Here is a 26,398-nt window from a genome sequence, read left to right as displayed (position 1 = left end):
ATTTTGACTTACCAAGAGGCCATCTTGCAAACATTTAGGTGTTTTCAATCACCAACAGAAAGAAAACCAACAATCTGGTTGAAGACGGTGTGCCCGTGATAGATAATTGCCCTGAGTGCCGAAAATAGACTGTTGGAGTCATCTTCAGAGGATCGGTCAGGTGATCTATAGCATCTGGGTGGAATAACCGATATGGAAGCAGCATGTCAACTAGTTATGACCGACTGAGTACCCGATCCCAAAGTGGAATCCGGAACTTAACCTTTGACCTTCCAAAGCCATCCCCAGTAGCCATCGCTTTACCTATACCGCCCATGACGGACAGAGTGCTGCAACCGAGACAATAGACCGAGATCGTCAGAAAACAGACGAAGCCCTTTCAAACTAACCGACGCTGACGATCTTGCGTTGAATGACTGAGATTTCAGGAAGGTTAGATTACTTAAAATACTCCCAGAATGCCCGAAACTTACTGATCCCAGTAGGGGAGCTGCCAATCATCCGGGCCAGAAAAGTCAACTGCCGATCAGTCAATCTGTTCTGACGGCGTTTTTTTCAATGCACCATCTAACGCAGTTACTCACGGACTAGTTCCGGACGATCTTGGTTGAATGACTGAGATTTCAGGAAGGTTAGATTACTTAAAATACTCCCAGAATGCCCGAAACTTACTAATCCCAGTAGGGGAGCTGCCAATCATCCGGGCCAGAAAAGTCAACTGCCGATCAGTCAATCTGTTCTGACGGCGTTTTTTTCAATGCACCATCTAACGCAGTTACTCACGGACTAGTTCCGATTCGATGTGCGCGAAACTCCGCGAGTGTTGTGCTCCATATTTGGAAGGCGCAGCACCCTGAATAAGGATAGCCCGAACCAGGTTCAAACTAAGAAACTTTACGAATGGACGGAGTCGTTTATGCCCATTGAGTACTTGTAAAAAGCCAGAGAGGTAATCCTTTTAGATAAAACTCATGTCAAGTTATCGAGATCATGCGCATTTAGGTCACTAATTAAGGCTTCATCCATCGTATCTACAAGCAAGTAACACAAAAGCGCACGAAAATAAGTCAGATTTATTTGATTCTCAGTTGATACAGTAGATGTATGGATTGAATTTCTTCAGCGTTTTGTGAAGAGAAAAGTAAACCGGGTTCAAAAGCAAAATCAGCAATCACTGTACAATTGGTGTACCAGAGATGGGAGGTATGATAGGAAAACAGCATCGATGTCCATGAAAAACTAGTCTTCTTCGTCCTCCTCCTCCTCCCCCTCACCCTCTTCTTCCGCATTTTCATCTTCCTGATCTTCAGCTGGCTGCTAAATCCAAATAAAGAATGGAAAAAAACACTCGCTCACTGAATAAAATGGTCCTAATGGCATCGTGGCTTATGGAGAGAAAATACAAATCCTAATTGGAAATATATCCCTAGATTCACAGAAGAATGTCAACAAACTTGCTTAATGCGGAAACTGGTGCATCACGAAAAAACACTCGCTCGCTGAACAAAATGGTCCTAATGGTATCGTGGCTTATGGAGAGAAAGTACAAATCCTAATTGGAAATATATCCCCAGATTCACAGAAGAATGTCAACAGACTTGCTTGTCGCGGGAACTGGTGCATCACTTCACCGGAGTTCAAACGAACACAGCCTTTAGTCATTCGACAAAAGACTCAAAATCTAGATGTGGTAGCGGGATTAAATATTTGCTGAAGGTCTATCAGTAAAAGTCCAATGGGCAAACTCAAACGCACCCGGTACCATTCGGGTATGACTGTTAATCTTATAGTGAACCAGTATAATATCGACAGCAAAGGCAAGTGTTCAGCCCACCACAAGTCAGTGTTTTTTTTTCAAAATGCTGATAAAAAGATTATATTTTGCGGCTTCACTCCTCGGGATGACTTACAGTATAGTGTGCCAGTCCATAGATCAAGAACAGTGATCATCCTTAGCAGACAGCTCAATAAAATCGTCATGCGTACCCCGATCTTAAGCTGTTACCTTGTTGCGGCGGTCGGGCTTCTGTGCTGCAGTGAGTCTGCGGGCTCTACGGAGTGAAACTCAGTTCCTAAAGGTTCAACTATACGAGGAAGGCCAAAGAGGAGCAGTCCGACGAAGCACAATGAGTGCCCGTACTGCCAGAAGTCGTATTACGAGGCGGCCCGGGGTGAAGTCGCACGGTACTCCGCAATGGAGATGTGGAGGCAGTGAGGTGTATCTCCCAGGCGACCAGCATGTCCGTAATTATAGAAGCAGCAATGCTGTTTTCCACCGTGGAAGGACGGGTTCGAAAACGTCGACACGAATACCCGCAAACTCCGATTGTCCAATGGTTGATCGTGAACACCGGCGCGTTATTTATTATGATCACAATCATTTTAAAACCGAAGGGACTGCTGCTGTCCAAAAGGCACCTGCTGTGTAAACTGCATCAGAATTGAGACAGTAATGCCTTAATCCCTGCGTCTTTGGGTTAGGTCAACTGCCCGCAATCAAGCAGGCCAGACTATCGAAGCATGGGATCCTGGCAGGTCCTCAAAGGAAACCCAACGGCCCGCTGCTTCGTGGGTCAAAATTTGAGTTAGAAGATATGGCAGGGTTCTCGAACAAAACCTTTCAACTTTATTCTGCCTTGTGGATCGGAATTCTAATAATATGGTTTTTATGTATATTGTAATATATATTATATTTTTATCACTTCGGGCACTATTATGCACTGGAATCAATTATGGGGAAAGATAAATACATTAGAACCAAGATGATTGATGCACCGATCGCACCTTCCCTGTGAGATGAGTTCTTGAGCAGCGTCACTCTCAAAGATCGTTTTTTGACCGGGACGTTGTTATCGTCTGTTTCGATCGTTAGAAACTTCAGAACTTCCAGGACTCAACACACACACTGATGGAAATCGTCCAATCGAGCGTTCATTAGTGCTCACGCACCAAAGCCATTGCCTTCAGTACGTAGCTACCCAGTTCCAAAACTAAGTGAACATGAGATCGTCTCCAGTACTTCACTGTATGTCCCGCAATCACCCACGTTCCGATGATCAGCACTTTAGCAGAAGAAACTAATGCACCCATGGTACGTGGTTTATATCTGATAAATTAAGTGATTTATTGATTCGTCACACGACGATCCCATTTTGTTCACTGCATTAACTTTGGGTAAAGCAGTCTACAACAGAGAAGGCCAACTTTTCATAAAAGTGCACAGCTGGGGTTCAACGTCATCCAATTAAAAGTGCTGTAGCAGAAACATTAAAGCAACACTCATGTTCAGCTCTACAGATACATGATGTAGGTTAAGACGACCAAATGCAATTCCTACCGCCAAGCGCTTCTCCTTTCTATTAGAATTGGCTTGGTAAAGCCAAACTAGCATGATTTAAATATCTGTTCACTTTTAGTCCTTTCCGTCCAAGCGTGTTGTGTGGTCGGTTAAAAGTAGATGTTGAGTGTTCCATACCAAGCATTAATCAACTAACTACTGGAGATATCAAAGAATGACTTTGGTCTGCTTGGCTGAGTTGGTCATCAGTACGCTTTTTTGGGTTACAGTGCATTGGGTTTAGTGTAGTCTAGATCAGCATGCTGAAGACCAGTAGGTTATATCTGCAGGAAGAACGATCTGGAAAAATGTGCCAGTTAAAGGCTCCATGGCGAAATGGCGAACGCGTAGATGGGCTCAATGCTCTGCGAATGGAGGATATTTTATATCAGCAGCGAAAATTGACAGGAATAACTGAAAATATAAAATCAAAGAGACAATCTCTAAGTGGGATTCGATCCCTTCCTCGCTGACGGAACGGCTTGGCTCGGTCCAATGGGCGTGCATTCTAGGAGAAGATTGTTGTACCAAGCATTTGAAGAAGCACAAATACAAAAATAACCAGAGCCTTTGTCTGCCTTCTATCTTCCATCGGTTAAATTGCAACCATTCATCCTTCGTCACTACAGAACTTCCGAATTTTCTGTTCTCGCCCAGTTATTTACCCCCTAGTGCTCCTGTTTATTTATTTGCCTATCTAGTTAGTTGCACATCTTTTCGCTCATTTAGTTCCTTTCTATTTATTTGTTCAGTTATGTTAATCATAGAGTGCCTATACTGAAGTCATTCTGGATCCTTTAGTCTCTTCTTGTATGGTAGATACAACCAGTAGAAGGGGTTATCTCAGTAACAATAAAATCGGCTGTGGAATGCCATGAAACTCACTGTATATCATCGAATGGCACACACCAACAAACTAGGGTAAAGATAGAACCACCGGCTCCAGCCATCTGTCAGCTTCTCCTGGTATTCAAAAGCTGGTTCCGGCTTTATACAGCTTGAAACAGCCTGGCTTACTGGTTCTGGATTCAATACGCCTCATTCACATAGCCTATGTCATGAAGATGACTCAGGAGACAACAGAGCTCCCGTCAGGCGATCATCCAACCATAAGCACTAAACAGAAACTCATTGTTCTGAATTTGGTCGATATTCGGAATCGTGGAATATGACTACCTCATTCTTTAGGCTCGCTGAAACCAATTTTCTACACACGTCAACTCTTGCATTTAACTGAAGCCAAAGAAAAATAGAGGTGTGTGGTCCACAGTAAAATTTAGGCTTATATCCGTCGACCTTTGGCTGCACAATATCACGTAGCAGTCCGCGGAATCCTAGTGATCCCTTGGATGTAAGAAGACTAAGTAGTTGACGGCTTGAAAGCTCCTCTGATATGCTGATCGAAATAGGCTTGGTTCCGTTAGGCTGCATCTAAACGTTGAAACTGAGGCCTAAAAACGGTTTCTTATACAAGAATCCTACTCACTTGTTCATTGGGAACCTCTCCACCCTCCTCACCAACTTCCTCAGCCAAACCCTCCGCGTTGTGGTGTTCTTCCATCGCCTCGGCTTCACTGGCGTCTTCGTCCCAATCACTCTACAATGAGCGAAGATCACAGTCGAGTTGGGTAATTCACAAGGAGGAAAATGAAAGAATAAAACCGTTTCTACAGACCGAACCCACTCTAAATAGATTACTGATAACTGAGGTTACCAGTCACTGTGATTTACGCATTCCCATTGTGTGGCGGGGCAACACCGCATCTTTATTCGATATCACTGTTTCATGGAGTTCAGAAGATCATGTGCGTATGGTCTTTGAAAATGGGACCACAGGCTTGACATACAAGGATCTTTGTTCTGTGGATGCCTTGAAGCTAACTGACTGCAGAACTAATATTGGCTGACATGAAAAAGTTGTGACTAATCGTTATACAGAAGTGAAAACAAATTTCCGGAGAGCTAACCTTGTTTGCGACCACAGATGCGCCGTCAGCTCGTTCGGAATCAGTCACGCGCTCCTTGTCCAGTTTCTGTAGACGACTGATGAGGCCAATCACAGTCAATCGGTATTCATCTTTGTCGCAGATAGGATTTTCTGTTAACAGAATTAAGAACGAAGTTAATGAAACGTTTTTACTCACTGCTCCCGATTTATTTGTAAGTTCGCTTTTGTAGACCAGCTTTGATTACTCGTGACGGCCACGTCATCAAGCCATACTAACCTCACCAAGAGTGAAAATAAAACAAATGTATCCACTATATTTTCCGCTCCAATCGGAAGACAGTTGGTGAATGTCGCGAGATGAATCTTCTGATGCTTGAGGTCAAGTTTCAGTAGCACGAAGCTGCTGGTCACAACAAATAATACGTAGAGGCGTTTGACCAGGGATTAGAACCGGTGGAATCGCCGTTCGAATGTAAACAGGATTCTAACAGATTCGACCCATAGAGGCAATCGCGTACAACTATACGTGACAAAAAACATTAAATTTACCATATCACCCAAGATTCATCCTCAGTGTGAAGATAAAAAGTGACTGACGCGCAGGCATGGAACCTATGAGAAGTGAACATGTGTTCCGAAAAAGGGATTAGACAGACACGCGTGCTACAGCTCACATCATGTTGCCAGCTGATTCAAGTCTTGGGAAGAGAAATCCAGTACAAAGGCACTTCGCTCGGGACTTCCGGAGTTGTGTTTTGCACCATATAGCGAGATGGAGCAACAAAATAAAATTTGTCATGAAGTCGTAAAGTCATAACACCTTTTGTTTCCCAGTCCGCAGAATAGGATTAGTCCTATTGATTGTGGCAACACGCGCTGCTTTCAAACTGTGTTTGACTCAGTTTGTAAGTGAATTTGAAGGTACCAAGTACTGGTATTATACGTCCGGATTCCTTCTGATGAATTGCGATGACGTAGTAGGCAGCTCCTAGGCACCACTGTGACAAAAGTCATGAGACACGGCGAGTAAACAGGTGCCAAAGCTGGATTCACAGATTTTTGTAGGACCGTAAATAACGTCAAACGCGGGCATGAAATCATTGATTTCTGTACTTGGGACACCAGGTAACGCTGTGATGAAAACTAACCTGGAAGTCTCTGCGCCCAGCGGAACTGAGATATTTTCAAGTCATCAAAAACCGTCGTCGCAGAACCACAGCTCGCATAGACTACTTCCAGTGAATCCACAACGACACAATTGGAAAACCGATGTTCGGTTGTGTAACACGGACTTCATTTAAAGAATGTTTCCAGCACTAAAATCTGCAATGGTTTGGTAATGTATTGCGCATGCCGCTACGTCTTAGTATTGCCGTTTTGACTCACCTTTCAAGATGGAGAGCGCGTGATGCCCGCTGCGCATGGTTGGAAACGCTACAAGCTGCGGCCGCTAACGGATGTCGATGGCGTTATTTTTGTCACCAGATTGTCCAGCTGAGTGTCTTGAGGTGTAGGCACCTCGGAATCACTATCATTGAATATGGGTTGATTATTTCGACATACAATTGATTGTCCACGTGTCTTGAGGTGTAGGCACCTCGGAATCACTATCATTGAATATGGGTTGATTATTTCGACATACAATTTACTTCTTTCGTTCATAGTAGGCTTTCAACTAATTATGGTTTTGCGGCAACAACGCAACAGTGTTGAACACTGATGTTGTAATGTCGATGATAGTGATCCCGGTGGAACTTTATGTTTGAGCCGCACAGCCCCCTCTACCTACCTCTATAGGAGTGCTTTCATCTTTGAAAGGCGAAGGTGCAAACAAGTTGAACTGGCCCACTTAAAGCAATGGGAGCTATGGGCTCTGCTTTTCAGCATTCCCTCCTATACCTCTACCTCTAACTATAGGAGTGCTTTCATCTTTGAAAGGCGAAGGTGCAAACAAGTTGAACTGGCCCACTTAAAGCAATGGGAGCTATGGGCTCTGCTTTTCAGCATTTCCTCCTATATTCGGCCGGATACCCGGCCGCCGTAAACACTTGTTGCAACTAACCTAAGTCATTTGTGACGACCTCGATAAAGTCATTAGAAACGTGAGTACGAACCAAATCTTGTCCCGGCTAAATATTCTAAACGGTCGTTTCAGCTGCGTGGGTGAATAGCAAAAGGTCACGGTATCACCAAAATACTTTGCATAAAGCAGTCTTTTGAATTAGATCTGCAGTTGAGTGTTCCGGCTGACCCATGAGGTTAGGGCTCACAACAGGTCTCAATGGGCTTGTCATTGCATTCCCATCAATCCGTTGTACACACCACCTAGTAAAAGCTGGAAGTTCGCATTACGCTGGCTGAAAGGTGTCCCTTAGGCCATGCACAGCGAGTTCTGGAAGAACTGGCTTCAGTAGAAATTAGGGTGAAAACAGATGGTAAGGAGACCTGGTAACGAAGCAGCCCATCGGATTTGTTGCCAATATGAATGTGGAAAGTGTTGAGTAACTTCGATAAGAGTCGACCGAATACCATTGGGTCCTCCAACTGTCTTAGTCATAGGTGTTTCTATACATTTTAATGTCTCTGCTTCCAAAACGGCATAGTTCTGCGTGGGGTCGGGTAAAAAATAGGAAACCGTAATCTGAGCAATTTGGAGTGAAAAAATGAGTGTCCTCGCTATGCTTCACTCATCCCAAAGAACCATGTGTAGCTCGGGTAGAAGGCAGGAGTGGTTCAGTCTGGTGCACTGGTGGTGAGCTGACGGAATCTGCGGCTCTTGACTGAGGTAACTTCAGCTGTTCAGACAACCACGTCTCCACTGAAAGACGCACCTTCTGAATCATCTTCAGAAGCAAATCACACGTTTTATATATGTATAGGTTACTGGCCCGACCTTCCAGTAGAACTCACCTATACGTATCCCAGCAAAGGTCATCAGCCAGTAAAACCTCTAAAATCCTGTAGTGTGAACTTATCAGATGTCCTCACGATCAGCAGGGCAATTTTACATTGTTCGCTCGGATTTAAATAGTGGTTATCCCAGCATTGCTTTGACCGAAGCCTCAAATTTTCCTTCTCCTTGGCTATCCACATCTATGCAACTACATTTTCTCAAATACAACACCTACCTTGTTGTGACAATCTTCTTCATCCATCTTCTTCGTGCTTACTGTGCTAATTAACAGCTGACCCCAACTTACTATAAGGAATATTGTAGTGTGACACTGCGCATTTCCTTGCTGTATGCGCTTACCTATGTGTTGCTACGCCATGTTTTTACCTAGTGTGAACTACAATGAAATGGCATTGCGGAGGGATCCCTGTACACTATTATTATCTTTTGCAAAGTTCATCCTGAACATTCATGCTTTCGGATTTAAGTCTTATCAATCAGTCATGAAGAAAGTAAAACACCTTGTATTGCTTNTTCGTCCGTAGCTGGGGTTCCCCGTCCCATGCTGCTCACTGAACGTATTCACCATAACAAACCAGATGAGAGTAAAGAAACTGCTGCAGTGAAATCACTGTTCGCAGGTCTCCTTTCCAGATAGGACTGCAAGTTACACGGTTTCCCGTTTCGTAAAATGCTAGAATACTATGGCAGTTTTCTGCCAACAAATTCCGTTTTGGAAAAAGCTCCGCATCTCAGTTTATTCCCTCTTAGGTTTCAGGAAGTCTGGATTTTTTAGAACTAGTTTGCAACTTAGCCGCATAGTGCGGCTAGTTCTGAATGACCAGTCATTCAACCATCAGGAACTCCATAAATGTCAAGTCACTGAACCCAATTTGACTTAGGTTATAAGGAAAACGTGTATTGCCACGCAATGCGATGTCAATGAGTGCTTATAGAAGAAATATATACTTCCTGAGACTTCCAAGACCATAAGCTGCCAAAATCAACTGCTACGTTTAGTTCCATCCATTCATACTGCCAACCAAAAAGGAATGTTTATTGACATGACATACTACTCATAAGGTTGCTAAAGACTTGTACAGCCTTTCTTGGTGCCTTCATTTTTCAGACATAATTAGAAAAATACCCACAGTTGTGGATAGCTTTACTGTTAGTTATATGCATCCACTAAATGTGCTTCACAAAAGCCGCCTCGTGTTCCCTTCTGCAAAAGGCAATGCAAACAGGATTCCCGTAATCTCTCGTCGCTTACATATTTTAAGCTACTTAAAATTCTGTTGGAGTAGTTAAACTTGGAATAAGTAAACGGTTGCAGGCGAAAACAGTTACGGTTAGACCTCATTATGCCTCTGGCCAGCATTTTCCGAAACTTACACCGCCCGAAGGCATTGTGATACTGCTCAGGGTCAAGAAGCGTACTTCAGTGGGTTTAGTGACACGACCAATAAGTGGATGCAACTCTTACACACGGTTGTCCACTGAAGTCACACCGAGAATACGATGACAGAAGACGAAGCCCAACAACGGAACCAATCACATCAACCTTACTTTCACGACAAATCTGCTGTTAAAACACGTACGAGAAACGTCGTCTGCGTGATGGGTTGAGCACATTCCGTGTAGCAGATGTGAACTATCAAGAGAAAGGTAGCGTCACCGCGGATGCATTAAAAAAACCGTCTGCACTAGCCGATGAGTGTCAAAAGCCGGGTGGCATAACGAGGACTGAATACCATGTACCTCAAACCATTATTTAAAAACCGGCAATTTATACGTGCAGGCTAAAGGATAAAAGGGAGAAAAAACTTACGTAGTAAGTTAAGTACTTTCAAGGAAGGCAGAGCCGACAACAATTTGACGGCTCGAAAACTGGAGAGCCGATTTCCCCTAAAAACGCGAGTTAGAAAAAAGCATGAAAATACCATAAACGCAATTTATTCGGAAGTTCTTTAGGTTTCTGTTGGATAACTTCGTGTGTGCTAAGTGCTTCTAAGTGTGAGCTCCACATTAATCAAGAGCAACAAGGAGCGATCGTAATAATTTGAAAAAAAATGTAATACTACGTGAAGAGATGACTCCAAAATTAGGTGGCATTTTATCCGGAACCATTCTTTCTCAGCGTGAAACGTTAACATTTAAGATGCCGGTGCCAAAAAATATCTGCTTTATACGCATGATGGTTCTCAGCAGAAGGTCCACGACCGTTTAAGAGTAGCAGACATATGAGCGTAGAAATCAGATACGTTTTGCCTCTACATGTACCATTTTGCCATGTCGGTGAGTAGCTACGTGACTTCTGGTCTTACGCTGAAAACCCACCACCTTTTAAACAGAAAATAAATAAACAAAACTTTATTTTGTACTTGGTTTTGAACCAGCAGGTGCACAAATGGCAAACCCGAGATTGGCTGTAAATTTCATGATACATGACAGGGGATCGATCTCAAGCAGGAATAACGAGATTTAACGGGATCACCTCTGCGTTAAGAGCACGCCTAGTGATGGACTGATGGACCAAACATATTGCTCAAAGGTTCTTTCAATTTCTTGCATCAATGAAGTTGAGTTACTCAACCATAGCATTGAAGCAGCAACGTGAAGTTGATGGTGCGAATCGTGCACGATTGTTCATTGGGGCCAGAAAAGGTAGAGGAAAGATTAAAAATAATTAAAAAAATAATCTGCTGACAAGCAACGGAGTTCCTGGCAGCAGAGTCTCAGCTTGTAAGTCAGGGCGTTTACCTACAAATTATGTGGCTCAGACGGCATGAACAAACACGATCAAAGATCGTCGGTGATATTCGCATGCTTTGCTCTTCAGACATTCTCTATCCACTCTGTATCTTCTTTCAAGCAGATTCGAATTCACCAAACAGCAAAACAAGACAGTTAGGCTTAAAAGTTGGCCCAACTGATGAAACTGGTTTCACATTCTGTCACATCCTCGAGGGAACAAATATTTCATTCCTTGTTTAAAATGACCTCTGATCTGCACATATTACAAGGCATGCAAGAGTATTCGGGTTACTGACGGGAAATGTGAGCGTGATACTGAAAATACTACTAGCTTACCTGAGATTGAGATACTCCAGACTTGACATTGCGACTGTGATGCCGTTTAAGCTTGAGATTCGGTTATCACGTGCATGCAAACGTACCAAGCCAGTCAGCTTAGACAGACCAGAAGTATCCTTCAGACTGTTCTCGGCACAGTACAATGAAGTGAGCGTGGTAAGTGCGCCAATCCCCTCAAAACTGGTTAGTCGGTTGGAACGTAGTTCAAGGGTGGCCAAAGCTGGAAACTGTTCGGGTGGGATACCGTATCCAGTTGAATTCAAAGTTCCAATAGCGTTTTCTAGTGGAAAGTACGAAAGTTATGCAACCCAAATAAGGTTTTCTATAAATCATGAGTACGACTACGAACGAACGAATCTGCTTGTCAGGTAAGTGAAGTCTGAGTATTCGACTGTTTAGAAAGAAACATGTGGATTCACTCATGATTAAATGTTTACTGTTGTACTTCAGAGATGGCTCCCAGGTGTTACGCCAACATTCTATGAATGAAGGGGACAATCCGAATGGAAAAAATATGGTATTATTTCAGCTCTGCAAGGAGAAAATCCCTTGATGCGGACGAGCCTTGTTTTGAGGTCTTCAGCAGACGAGCTGGTCCACACAAGACCACATGGTGCAAATTGCGTCGCTGAGCGCCGAATGACACAATATCCAGACGTTCATGTGACAGCCCCTGCTTTGTGTACTCTTCTATCAAGAAATGATGGAATCATCATCATTCATCTCACCGATAGCATGACATCAGTGTTCAATACCGATGCTTCACTGCCGTACAACCATGACTTATTTGAAAGCCTTATTATAAAGAAAAGAGTAAAGGTGGACGGGGAAGGGACTTGGTGCTAGCTTACCACAATCATTCCGAGGTGTCTACACCTCTAGACATTCACTCAGGCGATCCGGATAGAAACTTACGACAAGAACGCCACTGACATCAGTTGGCAGCCATATCTTGTGGTGTCTCCAACCAGGTACAGTGAGGATCACGCGGTCCCCATCCTGGAAGGCGAGTAGCACCGACAGCACCCAAGCGTTTCGCGATTGGCAGCAGAGTCTCAGCTTGTAAGTCAGGGCGTTTACCTACAAATTATGTGGCTCAGACGGCATGAACAAACACGATCAAAGATCGTCGGTGATATTCGCATGCTTTGCTCTTCAGACATTCTCTATCCACTCTGTATCTTCTTTCAAGCAGATTCGAATTCACCAAACAGCAAAACAAGACAGTTAGGCTTAAAAGTTGGCCCAACTGATGAAACTGGTTTCACATTCTGTCACATCCTCGAGGGAACAAATATTTCATTCCTTGTTTAAAATGACCTCTGATCTGCACATATTACAAGGCATGCAAGAGTATTCGGGTTACTGACGGGAAATGTGAGCGTGATACTGAAAATACTACTAGCTTACCTGAGATTGAGATACTCCAGACTTGACATTGCGACTGTGATGCCGTTTAAGCTTGAGATTCGGTTATCACGTGCATGCAAACGTACCAAGCCAGTCAGCTTAGACAGACCAGAAGTATCCTTCAGACTGTTCTCGGCACAGTACAATGAAGTGAGCGTGGTAAGTGCGCCAATCCCCTCAAAACTGGTTAGTCGGTTGGAACGTAGTTCAAGGGTGGCCAAAGCTGGAAACTGTTCGGGTGGGATACCGTATCCAGTTGAATTCAAAGTTCCAATAGCGTTTTCTAGTGGAAAGTACGAAAGTTATGCAACCCAAATAAGGTTTTCTATAAATCATGAGTACGACTACGAACGAACGAATCTGCTTGTCAGGTAAGTGAAGTCTGAGTATTCGACTGTTTAGAAAGAAACATGTGGATTCACTCATGATTAAATGTTTACTGTTGTACTTCAGAGATGGCTCCCAGGTGTTACGCCAACATTCTATGAATGAAGGGGACAATCCGAATGGAAAAATATGGTATTATTTCAGCTCTGCAAGGAGAAAATCCCTTGATGCGGACGAGCCTTGTTTTGAGGTCTTCAGCAGACGAGCTGGTCCACACAAGACCACATGGTGCAAATTGCGTCGCTGAGCGCCGAATGACACAATATCCAGACGTTCATGTGACAGCCCCTGCTTTGTGTACTCTTCTATCAAGAAATGATGGAATCATCATCATCAATATCATCACCGATAGCATGACATCAGTGTTCAATACCGATGCTTCACTGCCGTACAACCATGACTTATTTGAAAGCCTTATTATAAAGAAAAGAGTAAAGGTGGACGGGGAAGGGACTTGGTGCTAGCTTACCACAATCATTCCGAGGTGTCTACACCTCTAGACATTCACTCAGGCGATCCGGATAGAAACTTACGACAAGAACGCCACTGACATCAGTTGGCAGCCATATCTTGTGGTGTCTCCAACCAGGTACAGTGAGGATCACGCGGTCCCCATCCTGGAAGGCGAGTAGCACCGACAGCACCCAAGCGTTTTGCGATCTCCTTTATAATCCTCTGCCAGGTCAAGGGTTGGCCATTTCTCTGTTTACGCCACTCTGAGTTGGGCATGGAAAACAGCACTCTCTTCGGCAAACGATGGTTCGGTATACGTAACACATGTCCCAACCAACGCAGCTTCTGGTGCTGGACACATTCTTCAATGGAAGTACCCGTTACACGACCGAAAACCGAAATGATGGAGTAGTTCCAAATGATGTCTTTCTTATCAATTTTACCAATCATACTGACCTCTTTCCTGCGTTAGTACATAGTGCTAAGTTAAATTCGTGTTTCTGCCACTCCGAGTGCTCATTATTTCTGGCCCTGGTAAAGGCTAGAGAAAACAGTACACCTGGATTTATATTCGGGTTCCTGTCTTACAAATAGACGGAAGCCGTCGGACTGAGAAAAGAAACGCTATGCTCCGGCTACCAATGTAACGGCGATACTACTGATGGGGAGGCATGCCAGTAGTATGGTTTCTTCTTGTAAATTCGCTGTGCGTCTCTTAAAAAGTGAAATCTGTTGTGGAATTTGTGGAGTCACTTTGTAGCATTTGCTTGGATTACAGCAACAGCCAATGAATATCCAGGAAAGTTCAGAAAGATGCGTTCAAAGAGAAGATGGATATTCAGTTTTTGAAAGCAAGATGCATATGAGAGTTTGCTTTCCTGTCCAATAGTCTGTAACTGTTTAGTTGATATTTTCTAATAAATAACTCCGTAGCAAAGGCCTTCTTCCTTTCACTGATACAGTCATTCATAACGCGGAAACGTTAGACGTTCCGGATGTTGGTAAGTAGATGAACTACAAATGGATTCTCTAATTCAAAGTTTCGATGCTATAGTTGGAGAAAAATAAATTATGAGCTAGAAAGTTTTGGGCTGCACAACGTGAAAAACCTTTGTGAGAGGCTAACCAATACTTAAACCACATGGCACCCGTTCATTTCGTGGTATACTGTACCACATTCCAACCAGACCGCCGGCAAGGCGTGTTTCAGTCGCCAATCTTGTACTAATTTTTTTTACTGTATGCTGTTACTAGACTAATATCTAGTTACAGACCGATAAGAAACCTGGTGCATGGCCTTTTACCTCTCCCTGGTTTTGCGTAGATGAGCTTCGACCCAAAACTCACCGTTAACCTTCAGGTGTTGTAAGAAAGGTAACTTCAGATCATTGATGGTAGTAAGTTTGTTTCCAGATAAGTCCAAGTATTGTAAAAATCGCAGCTTGTTCAAACAATCCGCCCTTTCAATTTGATTGTTGTCCGCCTTCAAATAGATGAGATGACCAATGTGCGACACTGGACTAATGTCTGTGATGAAGTTATTTGTCAGGATAACGAATCGTAGATGTATGTAGCCACGAAGTATCTCGATATCCGAGAGACGCCTACAAGATGGAAAATACGTGAGATCATAGGCTATTCTGTCACTTCAAGGACCAACTTGTAATAAATGATAATCAAAATGCCTTTGGTCTGATCCACCGAAAGAAGCCAATCAGCCAAGCCAACCGTGTTCATCACTCATCACTATTTTCTCGGTTATTTTATGATGGTCGCTCGCGGAGTAGGACTTTAGGTCGATTCTGTCCGCGACCACCGATCAACAGTAAGTGTGAAACGAAACAAAAAAAGGCCAAAAAGGTTTTTAAGGTAAGAGGTGCTCAGCAGCTTTTCTTTGAGCTTTGTTTCGCATTGTATTGAACTGAGCGTCTCAATTTTTACGCCGTCTTCAACTAACAAAAACCATAATTTTGAACCGTCATCTGCGCTATGCAAACTTTTCGTGACACTAAAAGCAACCGAAGTTTCCGAAACGGATGGTGCGTCTTATATCCAGCATCGTATGTCCAGCATCTCGAACCAGCTCTCGATAATGGTGATAGAAATTGATACCGCAAGGAACTGAATGAAGAGATTATTGAAACCGAAGAAGACGAGCCAAGAAAGACTGTGAACAGCATGACAAATCTCCTACAATCGGGTCTAGAAACGTGGTTCATTCACATAGAGTAATAAGCCATCAGGTATCTGCTTTAAACGACTACTACTGTGCAGTGTTCAGTCGTAAATGTCATTGCGGAATCTACATGTGCGAAACTTTGCAGCACATTTTGGACAACCGCCTTCCACATCCCGGCACGTTAAAAAGAGGCTTACGCTCAGACAGTTATAAATTAACACAGCAACAGTAACATCCATTGCGTGGCCAGTACGGCATACATAGGTGCCTGTGATTTGGAGGATTCGTGTGGTCCGTTTATATCATTCTAACACTAGTTGTCCTTTTTCATCCCATAGCTAATACAGTAGGACTGCCGGCAACTTCTTTGCGAAATTCACCTCAATGAAGCAAAAAGTTCAAATGCTAGAGAGAGAAGCCACAACAAGCGTTTTTGTATCATTTTCCTTTTCTATATCTTCAGTAGTATTGCAAACAGGTGATGAGTTTAACAGCATGTTGAAAACAACCATACACCAGTTAGCCTCAACAACTTCCCTGAAGCCGCTGACAGTTGGTCATTTTACCGCTTTTCCCAACAGCATCACGAATTCTGTCCAAAGGGTTTCCTCCTACGTCCACACCCGCTTTACAAGGAATGAGAACATTTTTGTCGACAGGTCAGATGCAGCTGAAGATAAGCAAAATCTTTGAGATGGTTTGCAGGCTCACTGATCGGTATATCTTCGTGCGCGATCACTCTTCAGGGCCCAGAAGCTTGAGTTACCACAGCCTGACAAAAAACACATTTCTGACCGTTCAATCCAAGACGCTTAGGGTGAGTCAGGATACAGGACACCTAAAAATATGGACCAAATATTTTTTTGCGTTATTCTTACCGCCTGACTATTTTCACATGCATACCGCTGACTACCATTAGCACCTGAATTACAGTCCCCATTCTGAGCAGAGTAGTGCTCATTTCCCAAAACAGACCAGCATGTAGTTCTATCTAAAGACAACCAAAATTCAGTGACTACGTGAGTTGAGCGTGGCCATCGCTTCCGGAGCTCTTTAACTCCGTCCGAAATAAATATGAAAACATTTGCACTCCGGAACTACGGTTCTCATAAGGGAACATTCCGACTGTGTTTGGTTGCAAAGACAATATGTGCTCTGGACTCAGACTCTGCCCGTAAGTGGTCGTTACAATTGTTTGACTGTGAATAGTGAAGGATACTTACCACAATGGGCACCTACTTCGGCTTTAAAGAGACCGAAACACGTATTACTCAGACTGTTCAAACTATTCAAGCTGTTGGTCAGCCAAAACGCCGAGGTCAGATCAAACGCGTTTTATGAAAATACAGACGATCAATTCATGCCTGACATGATTTAAAACTTGCATAGCGTCGACTATATGTTACGGTGTCAACTAGTACAGCTCCATCAACAGAAAGAGCCCGCATATTTTTAGTCATCAAAAAATCGACGTAGCAAGTTCACCGGGTGAGTCGGTTTTCATATCAGCTTATCTTCTGCAACCTCCAGTGCGGAATATAAGCGTATTCTCACTTATTGGGAAAGCTAATACCAGTTAAAGTTTTCATTTTCATGATCGTGTTTTTCTATTCTGAGAAACAGCCCAATTGGGCAAGCATCTAGTTTCCGTGGAAAAACCCCATTTGAAAATTATTCAGCTGGCCGCATAGTGAGCAAAGCTATGAGAATAACTCAGTCTATTCAAAGATGGGTCCAATTGGGCACTAGTTTCCGTGGAAAAACCGCATTTGAAAATTATTCAGCTGGCCGCATAGTGAGCAAAGCTATGAGAATAACTCAGTCTATTCAAAGATGGGTCCGCAGGAATCGTCCAATCGTATGTGTCCACAAGCTGGAAATAACAAATGGACCGTCATTGATACAAGGTAACAATGTTGTATCCTTGCCACTCTATGTAACGGGTTGGTATAGAAATCAATCATGGGTATAAACGATCGGTCAGGAGCCATTTTGAGCATGCGCTAATTGTGTTTGAATACATGCTTTTTAAGCAGGTGGCCCTCTGAAATTCCTCTCCTCTCGGTTTGTTAAAGCGGGGGGGGCTAGCCACATTACTCGCTATCAGCAAAGGCATGTTGTCAAAGTTATGAGTTTGTAGTTAAGAGTCCATAGTAATGGTCAACAATGCGCTTGAAATATCAAAAAAAAAAGCAAAACGTGTGCTATAAGTTCCAAAGTGCAACCAAAAAGCGGATTACATCGAACGTGATATCATCAAAGCACGTTTGAGGTCGGCGAATCAGCAGATATAACACATACCAATTCAGCCCATACTGTAGTCTGATACAAGAGTTCTTGCGGGCAAGTGAGATATGTTTTAAGCCCAAGTGGCGCAAACTTTTAAACGCAGTTTCGGCCCTTTGCATTCTTGCTCGGATGTCGTGCGTCACAATCAAGCCAGAGCATATGCGACTTTTTAGATAAGTATGGCGCGCCACAACATCCAGTTTCACTCCCTGAATATTTTTTTAAAGTCTCCATGTCCTGAAGTTTGTGGGCACAAAGCACATGGAGAAAACCAGATAACCTTCATAAGGTATACTAGCACTGCTTGCACTTTCTGCTTCTCTCCAAAAGTGGGAAAAATATGGTCTACATATCCAAAGCCGACAAGAATCTCGCTCAAAAAGATCTGGATACCGAGACTTAGAATAGCTTTCAGTGTTCGCCTCACAACCTCATTATTAAACAACTAAAACAAAAATTGGAGAGTTAGCATCACTTCGAATGAAGAGAGCTTCGTACACCCTCATACACCCAAAAGTATGTGAGGATGAACAACTCATGATGACCACGAACGTTTGGAGCACTCGCTTTTGCCCGTGCTGAGAACACAATCAAACAGAATGTGGACGTCAAGTAACATAGAAATTGTAGGACATCTATGCATACTGTGTCACTGGAACACTTGACTTAGCGTAAAGATGTGGCCTAAGCAGCCTATTCTCGGTTAGAATCATGCTTGCTTATCTCGGGCAGCTTATTCACGTCCCTTCGTAGAAAAATGTTGAACAACCGAAGCAAACAGTCTGGTTACGACGGGAACATGCTGATTTCTGTGTTTGCCACACACACACTGCGTGCATCAATCCTGAACACGAACACTGCTACCGACTCATTCCACCTGACTGGGATGGCCTCGTTCTTCTATATCGAAGCAAAAAAGCTGTATAAATACCGATTGACGGTTTCATCTCCATTTTTGAGCGCAAAAAGTGGACGTTCGTCGGGACCAGCGGCTAGTGACGCTTAAGAGCCAAAAGGCAGTTGATTATTTCTTAAGTCTCCTAGGGTTTCATTTTTACTGTCCAGTGCTGTATTGTAGGTCGGGACTGCGGTTGAGCAACTGCAGTTGACTCGTTGGATTTCTCTTGGAGGGTTTACACCAGGGATCTACGCAATCACCTTTTTAAAAGAAACCCGGACTGTTACCGATTATCTTTCAGCCCACTGAAGGCCTTTTTTTAGCCGGTTGCGCGTGTCAGTTGGAACGGTTCAAGAGCTTTTCGCCTTTTCCATTTCTTCAATATTCTGTACCAGCTAGGCTTATAGATCTACACCGTTACTACTTCTTACCTAAATTCTGGAATTTTTGTTAACTAGTAGTTCACTTTTGACGGGAAGGAATACGAACAACTTTATTGTCATTCAATGTCCGCTGCTCTGACCTACTTGGTTGAACTATTCTAAAAACGGAGCACCACTCTGCTTGAGGAATTTTAAACAGCAACGTCCAGTAAAAGTAAACATCACGAAGTATATTATCCAAACAGGACTTTAGGAGACGTTCCTGGTAGTTTTTCTTTCACACAAGTGTCCAGGAGATTCTCAGTGGACAGGCGAGGTGTGCAAATCCTGCGCGCCACAGAATAGCTCAACAAGAAGCAATAATGAACCAATAAGTGATCATAATCTGCATAGACATACTAAAATGAGCGTCAAGTAGTAACTGACCGGCGTGTGTTGGTGTCTTTTGACTTCGATTGTAGACGACTACCTAATTGGGCTTAAGCAGTGCTACATCTACTTAATTACGCATTCGTAATCCCGGCAATAACAACATCAGCTCCTAGCCCGACGCAACAAATCACTAAAAGGGTTGTAAAGACTGTGACTGGAGATTCTCAGTGGACAGGCGAGGTGTGCAAATCCTGCGCGCCACAGAATAGCTCAACAAGAAGCAATAATGAACCAATAAGTGATCATAATCTGCATAGACATACTAAAATGAGCGTCAAGTAGTAACTGACCGGCGTGTGTTGGTGTCTTTTGACTTCGATTGTAGACGACTACCTAATTGGGCTTAAGCAGTGCTACATCTACTTAATTACGCATTCGTAATCCCGGCAATAACAACATCAGCTCCTAGCCCGACGCAACAAATCACTAAAAGGGTTGTAAAGACTGTGACTGTATCACAATGTGATAGAACGTAAGCAGGTAAAACAAAAAGGCAGCGAGTACTGGCCTGCTTACTGGATACTCGCATAGAGGTCGCCAAACATACCGCACAAAGGGCAGTCATGTAACCAGTGCTCTCTATCCTCGATGGTTTAGAACAATGCCAACCCCAACAGAACTAGCAGCAACGGCTTCCGGATCGTCAGAGATATGCGAAAAGAAATTAGCATAAATCGATGGGATGTCATATCAACAACCCTATTTTGGTTTTTAATCCTCGTCTCAAACAGACAAAAACATTGATAAAAAGCGAGTCCAATGTGCAAGCAAGAGCAGTCTGTTGACCGACTTTTTTCAGAATACGAACGTTGAACGTTAAAGATCAAACGTCGGATGCACTGCGCACCAGGATTTGAAAGGTGGTTTCAAAGTGTTGACAGGCTTGGCGGTCAAGCCAACCGTACAAAGAACAGCTAGAGGCGATGGGTAGCAATAATTGGCAAACGAATATGTCATTTTTTAAAAACGAGCCTAAAAGGGTGTTGCTAAAAATTGGATGAGGATGAAAAGTTTGAATGGGTGAAATGGAAAAAAGAAAGGCGTCGGTAATAGCTAGTTTTTGCTTTCCTCATCCTGCTGTATGCAGGGAATAAGAGGCCCCGTTTGGTGGTAATACATGACGAAGTTTAATTACTTTAAAATTGATGAATTCATAAATACAGTTGATTTGAAAAGCTATCAGATTTGTCTCTGTCAACTGCAATCGTGCCGCTAACTGAACGAACGGTTTGGACCACTGAGCTGCAGGACAGCATGGATGACAAATGTTTTTCGTGTATGTTCAGTTTGGTCAAACACTCCTGTGTGCCGTTTGTTCCCTCCAGACAAATTAATACAGTGGACGGTGTGAGTCCGAAAAAGAGCTGACCGAGCAGCACGGTTAAAAGTAGGTTTCACACTAAATAATCGGGATTCCTAAATGTACAGTTTGTGTAGTCTTTTATTCAGCCTTCCTATTTAATAGACCTGATGAAGGCACTCATGCGCTCATAAAGCTGTACCTACTGAGCTTCACTGTCACTTCCAGTGACTAGAGAGGGGCTAGCATGATTACAGTCAACGGGTGGGATGAAGAGAATTGTTGTTTTGTGGGTTCATTTGAATCGGATACTTGTTGTGATGGTCTACTACGAGTTGGCATCTTCTGACTAACCGTCCGTTGATGAAAACACGATCGAATTACATTGTTTGGTACTGAACTGCACTACCTGAAGTGCACTTGGTGATCCTTATTCACTCAGATCCTCCTTGTGTGGACTCCAAGCGCTTTAGTCAGGGAAAAAATTCGTGCGCGGCTGGATTAATTACTTGCAGCCAGTTTTACAGCATAGTCTGAGAATATTAGCAAATCATCTGAAGTGGTTTGAAGAAAGTTGTACACAATCAAGATATCATTCTGCTTTCAGAATTTTTGTTATACCCGACCATGTTTAGACTGGAGTAGTGCGGATGAACTCCATCGCCGAAGCGGAGGAGTTTCGCACCTGCCATGGAAGTCATTTTGCAAGAAAGCCACCGGTTGTTTTCTCGGTGTTGTTCGCTTGAAACTGTGCAGATTTGCGTTACAAAAACTCAAAAATGTTCTGAGCCCTTCAAAGCACCAGTCCCAGGTTTCTTTGATTTTTATTCTTGTAATAAACAGCAAAACCCGTTTTATGTCCATCCAATAATGAAAGTCCGGTTGCACTTCTCCATTTCATGATCTCAGAAACCTCCCCCCAAGTTGGAACTCATACAAACCAAGCTGACGTCTTATGCTCTTAAAACTGTTGGCTCGGACTGGTCTCCGCTTCGGTCCGGTGTTGTACGCCAGAAACTTTGATGGCAGTGAGGCAGCCCACCTGTCTGACGTTCTTTGAGCTTCCACTCGTAAACCCTTGAATATAAGACATGTAATGCTACCGAAAAATCGCTCAATCTCTTGGAACTACTGCTGCTTTATCACTCTGAAGGCAAAATTCAGGTATCTTCTGTGGCACCTTTATCCAAAAAGGACACCCGTGACCTAATACCTGCGTTTTTATGACCACACTGGCATTCCCGTAAGCATTTGTGCATTTGATCGCCGTGCCTAACACAAAAATCGCCGACCGCCTGTTATGTGTCTAATGTGTTTGTACTGGCTAAATGAGTGTACCGTTCAACACTTAGAACACATCGAGTTTCATGTTTAAAACGCTCCCTAAGGTACCCAAGACAACTTGAGTCATGCAACATGTGATTTTGTTGTGTGAATATGCGCCATGAGGTCTCTTTCTTAACAAACCAAGATCGAATGAAGTTTGCATCAGTAGCCGTTGGACGTGCTCAGCCCAAAAACAAGTCCAACCACCGGCAGGCAGTTTGTATATTCGTCACCCCTGGACTAGCTTATTCAGGTGATTTTGTGGTCCCTGTTTGCCCCATGAATATACCACCGAAGTCCACTGCATCAGGTCGTCAGTGAACGTTGTGAGGCGAGAAGGCGTGGCGAGTATCTGGTACATATTGTGCAAAACAATTAATCGAGTGTAGCTCCTGCGAGAATCCGCCGTCGGCGAGTTAGCGTAGCAGGGTCCACACGGCCGAGTGTTTCACTGAAATCCACAACTACCGTATGGATTTCCTACGAGTGTTTCTTATAATAATACCGCGATTTCCTCAGCGTGGTGAACGATCATCCGCAAGGGGGGTGTCCGGTATTTTAGCAGTTCTGTTCTAATATTTTGAGGGTCATTGACGTCGGGGGCAAAGTCTTTTTATTTCACTTGGAACTACTTAAATCTCATCTTTCAAGCTTACCAGAGTCCAGTAAAATCATTGCTCCCCTCAACACACGAGAGGTACAGTGTGTTAATTTGCTGCTTTCCACATGGCGATGAAAATTTGAAATTATAACGGTGTTTGAGATTTCGATGAAAACTCGCTAGCTCAATTCCATCTTAACCCACACCTGTCGTCCTGTAGAATTTTAGGGACTTCTATCATCTATCGTAAAATTGAAAATTAAAGTCAAGTGTGATGCAAGCGATACGACTATCTACGAAACACATACCTATCGGAACAATCCAGCTTGACGAAGGCGTGCGAGAAACCATACCCGAGTCGATATGGCATTGATATGCATTCCGAAATTATTTCTTTTGAAAGACTTTCACGCGGTAATGTCTATCATTAGAAGGGTGAGACAAGAAACGTGGGGCAGTATACCTCCTCCGCATAACTTTCGTTCCTGTCATATTTCCCGGCTTCCTCGTCATCTATCTCTTCAAAATTTTGCCCCTCTTCCAAATTATGCGTTTCATCGCTCGATGACATCGCAACGGGGCACGGTAACTAGAGTCACAGCTTGAATTTTTCAACAAATGAACACAACCAAACAAACCAGAGTGGCGTTCGAATGTTTCAGGAAGTTACCTGTGTAACCAGTATGCGTTTCCGTGCTCCAAGTTCAGCACCTAGTAAGTCTGAGCAAGTGGATAGTAGTTGGAAAGCACAGCCCATGGAATGCGCGGAGTTTAAATGGAACAGAGAGTTCTGAGGCGCGCTTGCCGCTGACTAGAAGCACACCCAATCATTTTCGCCGGAACTATAGGGTTTTCGGAATCGTGACTTGAACGAGGGAGTTAGTCCAATACATTTGCCCCTTCAGATTACATGCTGCTCGTAGCGTTTTTTTTAGTGAGCGAAATCTCAAGGTCACGTACCATCACCGATGCACACTTTGCCACTGGTTTACGCCGGAAAAAAACACGAAATCGCACTTTAGCATATTTTTACGTTATCCGGTGTTCATTAGGAACGAAAACATCCAAAGGATATCTAATGCGAATTTCACCCTGGAAGGTCGGTCATTGACGTTTGTTTGCTTAACACTCCTCAGATTAAACAAATAAGATGATTGTGTTCGGTGAACCCGGTCGCAACACATTTTCCCATGGATCTTAACTCCCATGAAGTACAACATTGTTAGACAATGGTATGAACTGTGCAGTGGAGATGCAAGGATCATCTCTGTGGATGAATCCCTTTCCTAGTTATGTACAACTAGCCTGTAGATAATACACTGTCACGAGATAGCTGCAGGTATCATTTCTATTACGAATATGATGCTCTAGATATGGTGGCCACCATAAGGCGGTCACCATGATGACTGTAGCCGTTTCGCTCACCTCGACTACTTATCCTAACTGCTGGGTCGGCATCTACGTGCGACGCTGATTATGGGGACACACCTATGCACGGTGGTCTAATCCAGTGACCAAAGATGGGCCTTTTTACCCATAACTCTGTGTTGTCACTCATTTTGAATACTTATTGTGCTTTTTTTCCGCCTCCGAGTACGACGCTGATTATGAGGCCTCACCCATGTACAATAACCTAATCCGATGGCTACCTATCATTATGCGGGATGCCGCTTATCTTTCCTACCTACAGTAAATTCCAGGCCAATGTCCACGCGAGCAGGTAAAAATTAGGCCCCATCTATACGTGAGAGCACTACCTGACGGCCCGTCATACTCCGTGTTGCACTTGATGTCGCCTTACTTGGCTACTTATGGCATATCTGCTAGGTCCATGTTCAGGTGCGGTGTTGATTAACCAGTAACCTAGTCCAGCCTAAACTTTTGCATTCGTGACTGCACGCGTTTTCGCTTATCGGGCCAATATTTATGGGAACCGATGAATACGAGGCCTAAACTATGCGCACATACATAATCTAATGGCGGACAACGGGTTTCATACTCATGGCTGTGCACGATATCGCCTACACTGGCTACTTATCGTAATTGCTTGGCCTGTCTCCATCTACAACGCTGAGTGTGAAGCTTCAAGTATGCCCAGTAGCACACTCCAATGACCAATGGCAACCCATCATACTCATAACCATGCTCAATGTCACCTGCCCAGGCTACTTATAGTAACTGCCGGGCCCATCCACATGCTCGTAGCTGACCATACTATCCCCGATATACATAATAGACCAATCCGGAGACCAACGGCGGTCCTCCACATCCATACGTCGCCCAACTGCCAACACAATGCCTGAAAAAAAACACGACCACCTTCAATAAATCGTCTTATATTTATTGGTTGCATCGGTACAAACAATGCTTGGACAATCAAGTTCTCAATTTTTTACTCCACAGGGTTCCTTAAAAATTTACAACTAATTGCGGCTCGTACACATCTTCCGCGACATCAGTTGAAACACACAGGTAAACAATATCATAGTGGCTAACTCACCAAGTGCTCAACAAATACATTTGTCCACAATCCCCGGCCGGCGTCCACGCTGAACCTGGAGACACACTGCTATAAACGCACACTCACTACTTCCTTAACATAGTCCAATAGGCGATAACGAGGGAGCCATGTGTACACTGATAATTCGATAGTGGATTCGGCAACCATATGCAGTATTGGGTGCAGCTAAGTTAAAACTAAAGAGGAGTGTATACTTTTCAGCCGTAAGATTAAGTGGTGTGGACTTGAGCCATAGGATCCAACGGCCACACGCACCCACAGACGTGCACCCGCGGATGCAGCTATCGCGGAGATCTGGTGAGTGGACGGGTTCACGCGTGCCAAGCCCGTTCGTTTAGAGCACCTAATCCCCATTTATTTCGATTTACGCTCTCTGATACCCATACTCAACCACAGTAGCAAGCTAACCAAAAGGAGGCACCCTTTTGGGCTTCACCCAATACTTCGTTCGTGTGAAAGTTGTTGGGAGGACCGCCCCCAAACGAACAAATCCGTTTCACTAACGACTTGTTTTGTATACCGAAAACTTGTTTCTACATTTCAGCCTCTCACCGAATCCTGTTGGACTTTTAGCTCTTTCCATATTCTGCTTCAGTTGAATTCCGTACTTCGCAACGATTCACTTGTTTGCAGTATGACTTTCTGGACGTTGTTACTCTTCTGAAATTCCGGTGATCTGACGTGTCTGATTGGTATATTATCAAAAAAGATATAGCAGAAGCATTGCAAAACAGCTTCACTTCCGAAATCATGTCGACTATATACGAATAAATAAGCTGGCAAGTTAAACGAAACTGATGCGATCCAAATGTCTCAGATAATGATAATGATCTAGCCGGAGACTTTAAGGATACAATCTTCAGTGGAAATCCCGTTGCACAACCAAAGAATCGCTATCTAACGGTCGGCTTACGGATTCGCCGACACTGACTCAGACGAGATATG

The 26,398-nt window shown here is 43.6% G+C and overlaps 1 protein-coding gene across 1 annotated transcript; it reads right to left on the bottom strand.

Moving 5' to 3' along the window:
• Positions 1-1,055: 1,055 nt before the first annotated feature.
• Positions 1,056-23,503, bottom strand: T265_05420 (hypothetical protein; the record flags this gene model as incomplete). The annotated part of the gene is made up of 9 exons (XM_009170418.1): positions 1,056-1,317; positions 4,824-4,934; positions 5,305-5,435; positions 10,010-10,086; positions 11,272-11,554; positions 12,707-12,967; positions 14,872-15,128; positions 23,241-23,353; positions 23,396-23,503. The coding sequence occupies 9 exons, from the start codon at positions 23,501-23,503 to the stop codon at positions 1,240-1,242; spliced, it is 1,419 nt and encodes a 472-aa protein (XP_009168682.1).
• Between the last annotated feature and the right edge of the window lie 2,895 nt (positions 23,504-26,398).

Source organism: Opisthorchis viverrini (genome assembly GCF_000715545.1).
Source record: "Opisthorchis viverrini unplaced genomic scaffold opera_v5_101, whole genome shotgun sequence".
NCBI lineage: Eukaryota > Metazoa > Platyhelminthes > Trematoda > Opisthorchiida > Opisthorchiidae > Opisthorchis > Opisthorchis viverrini.
This window is presented reverse-complemented; position numbering and strand designations above follow the sequence as displayed.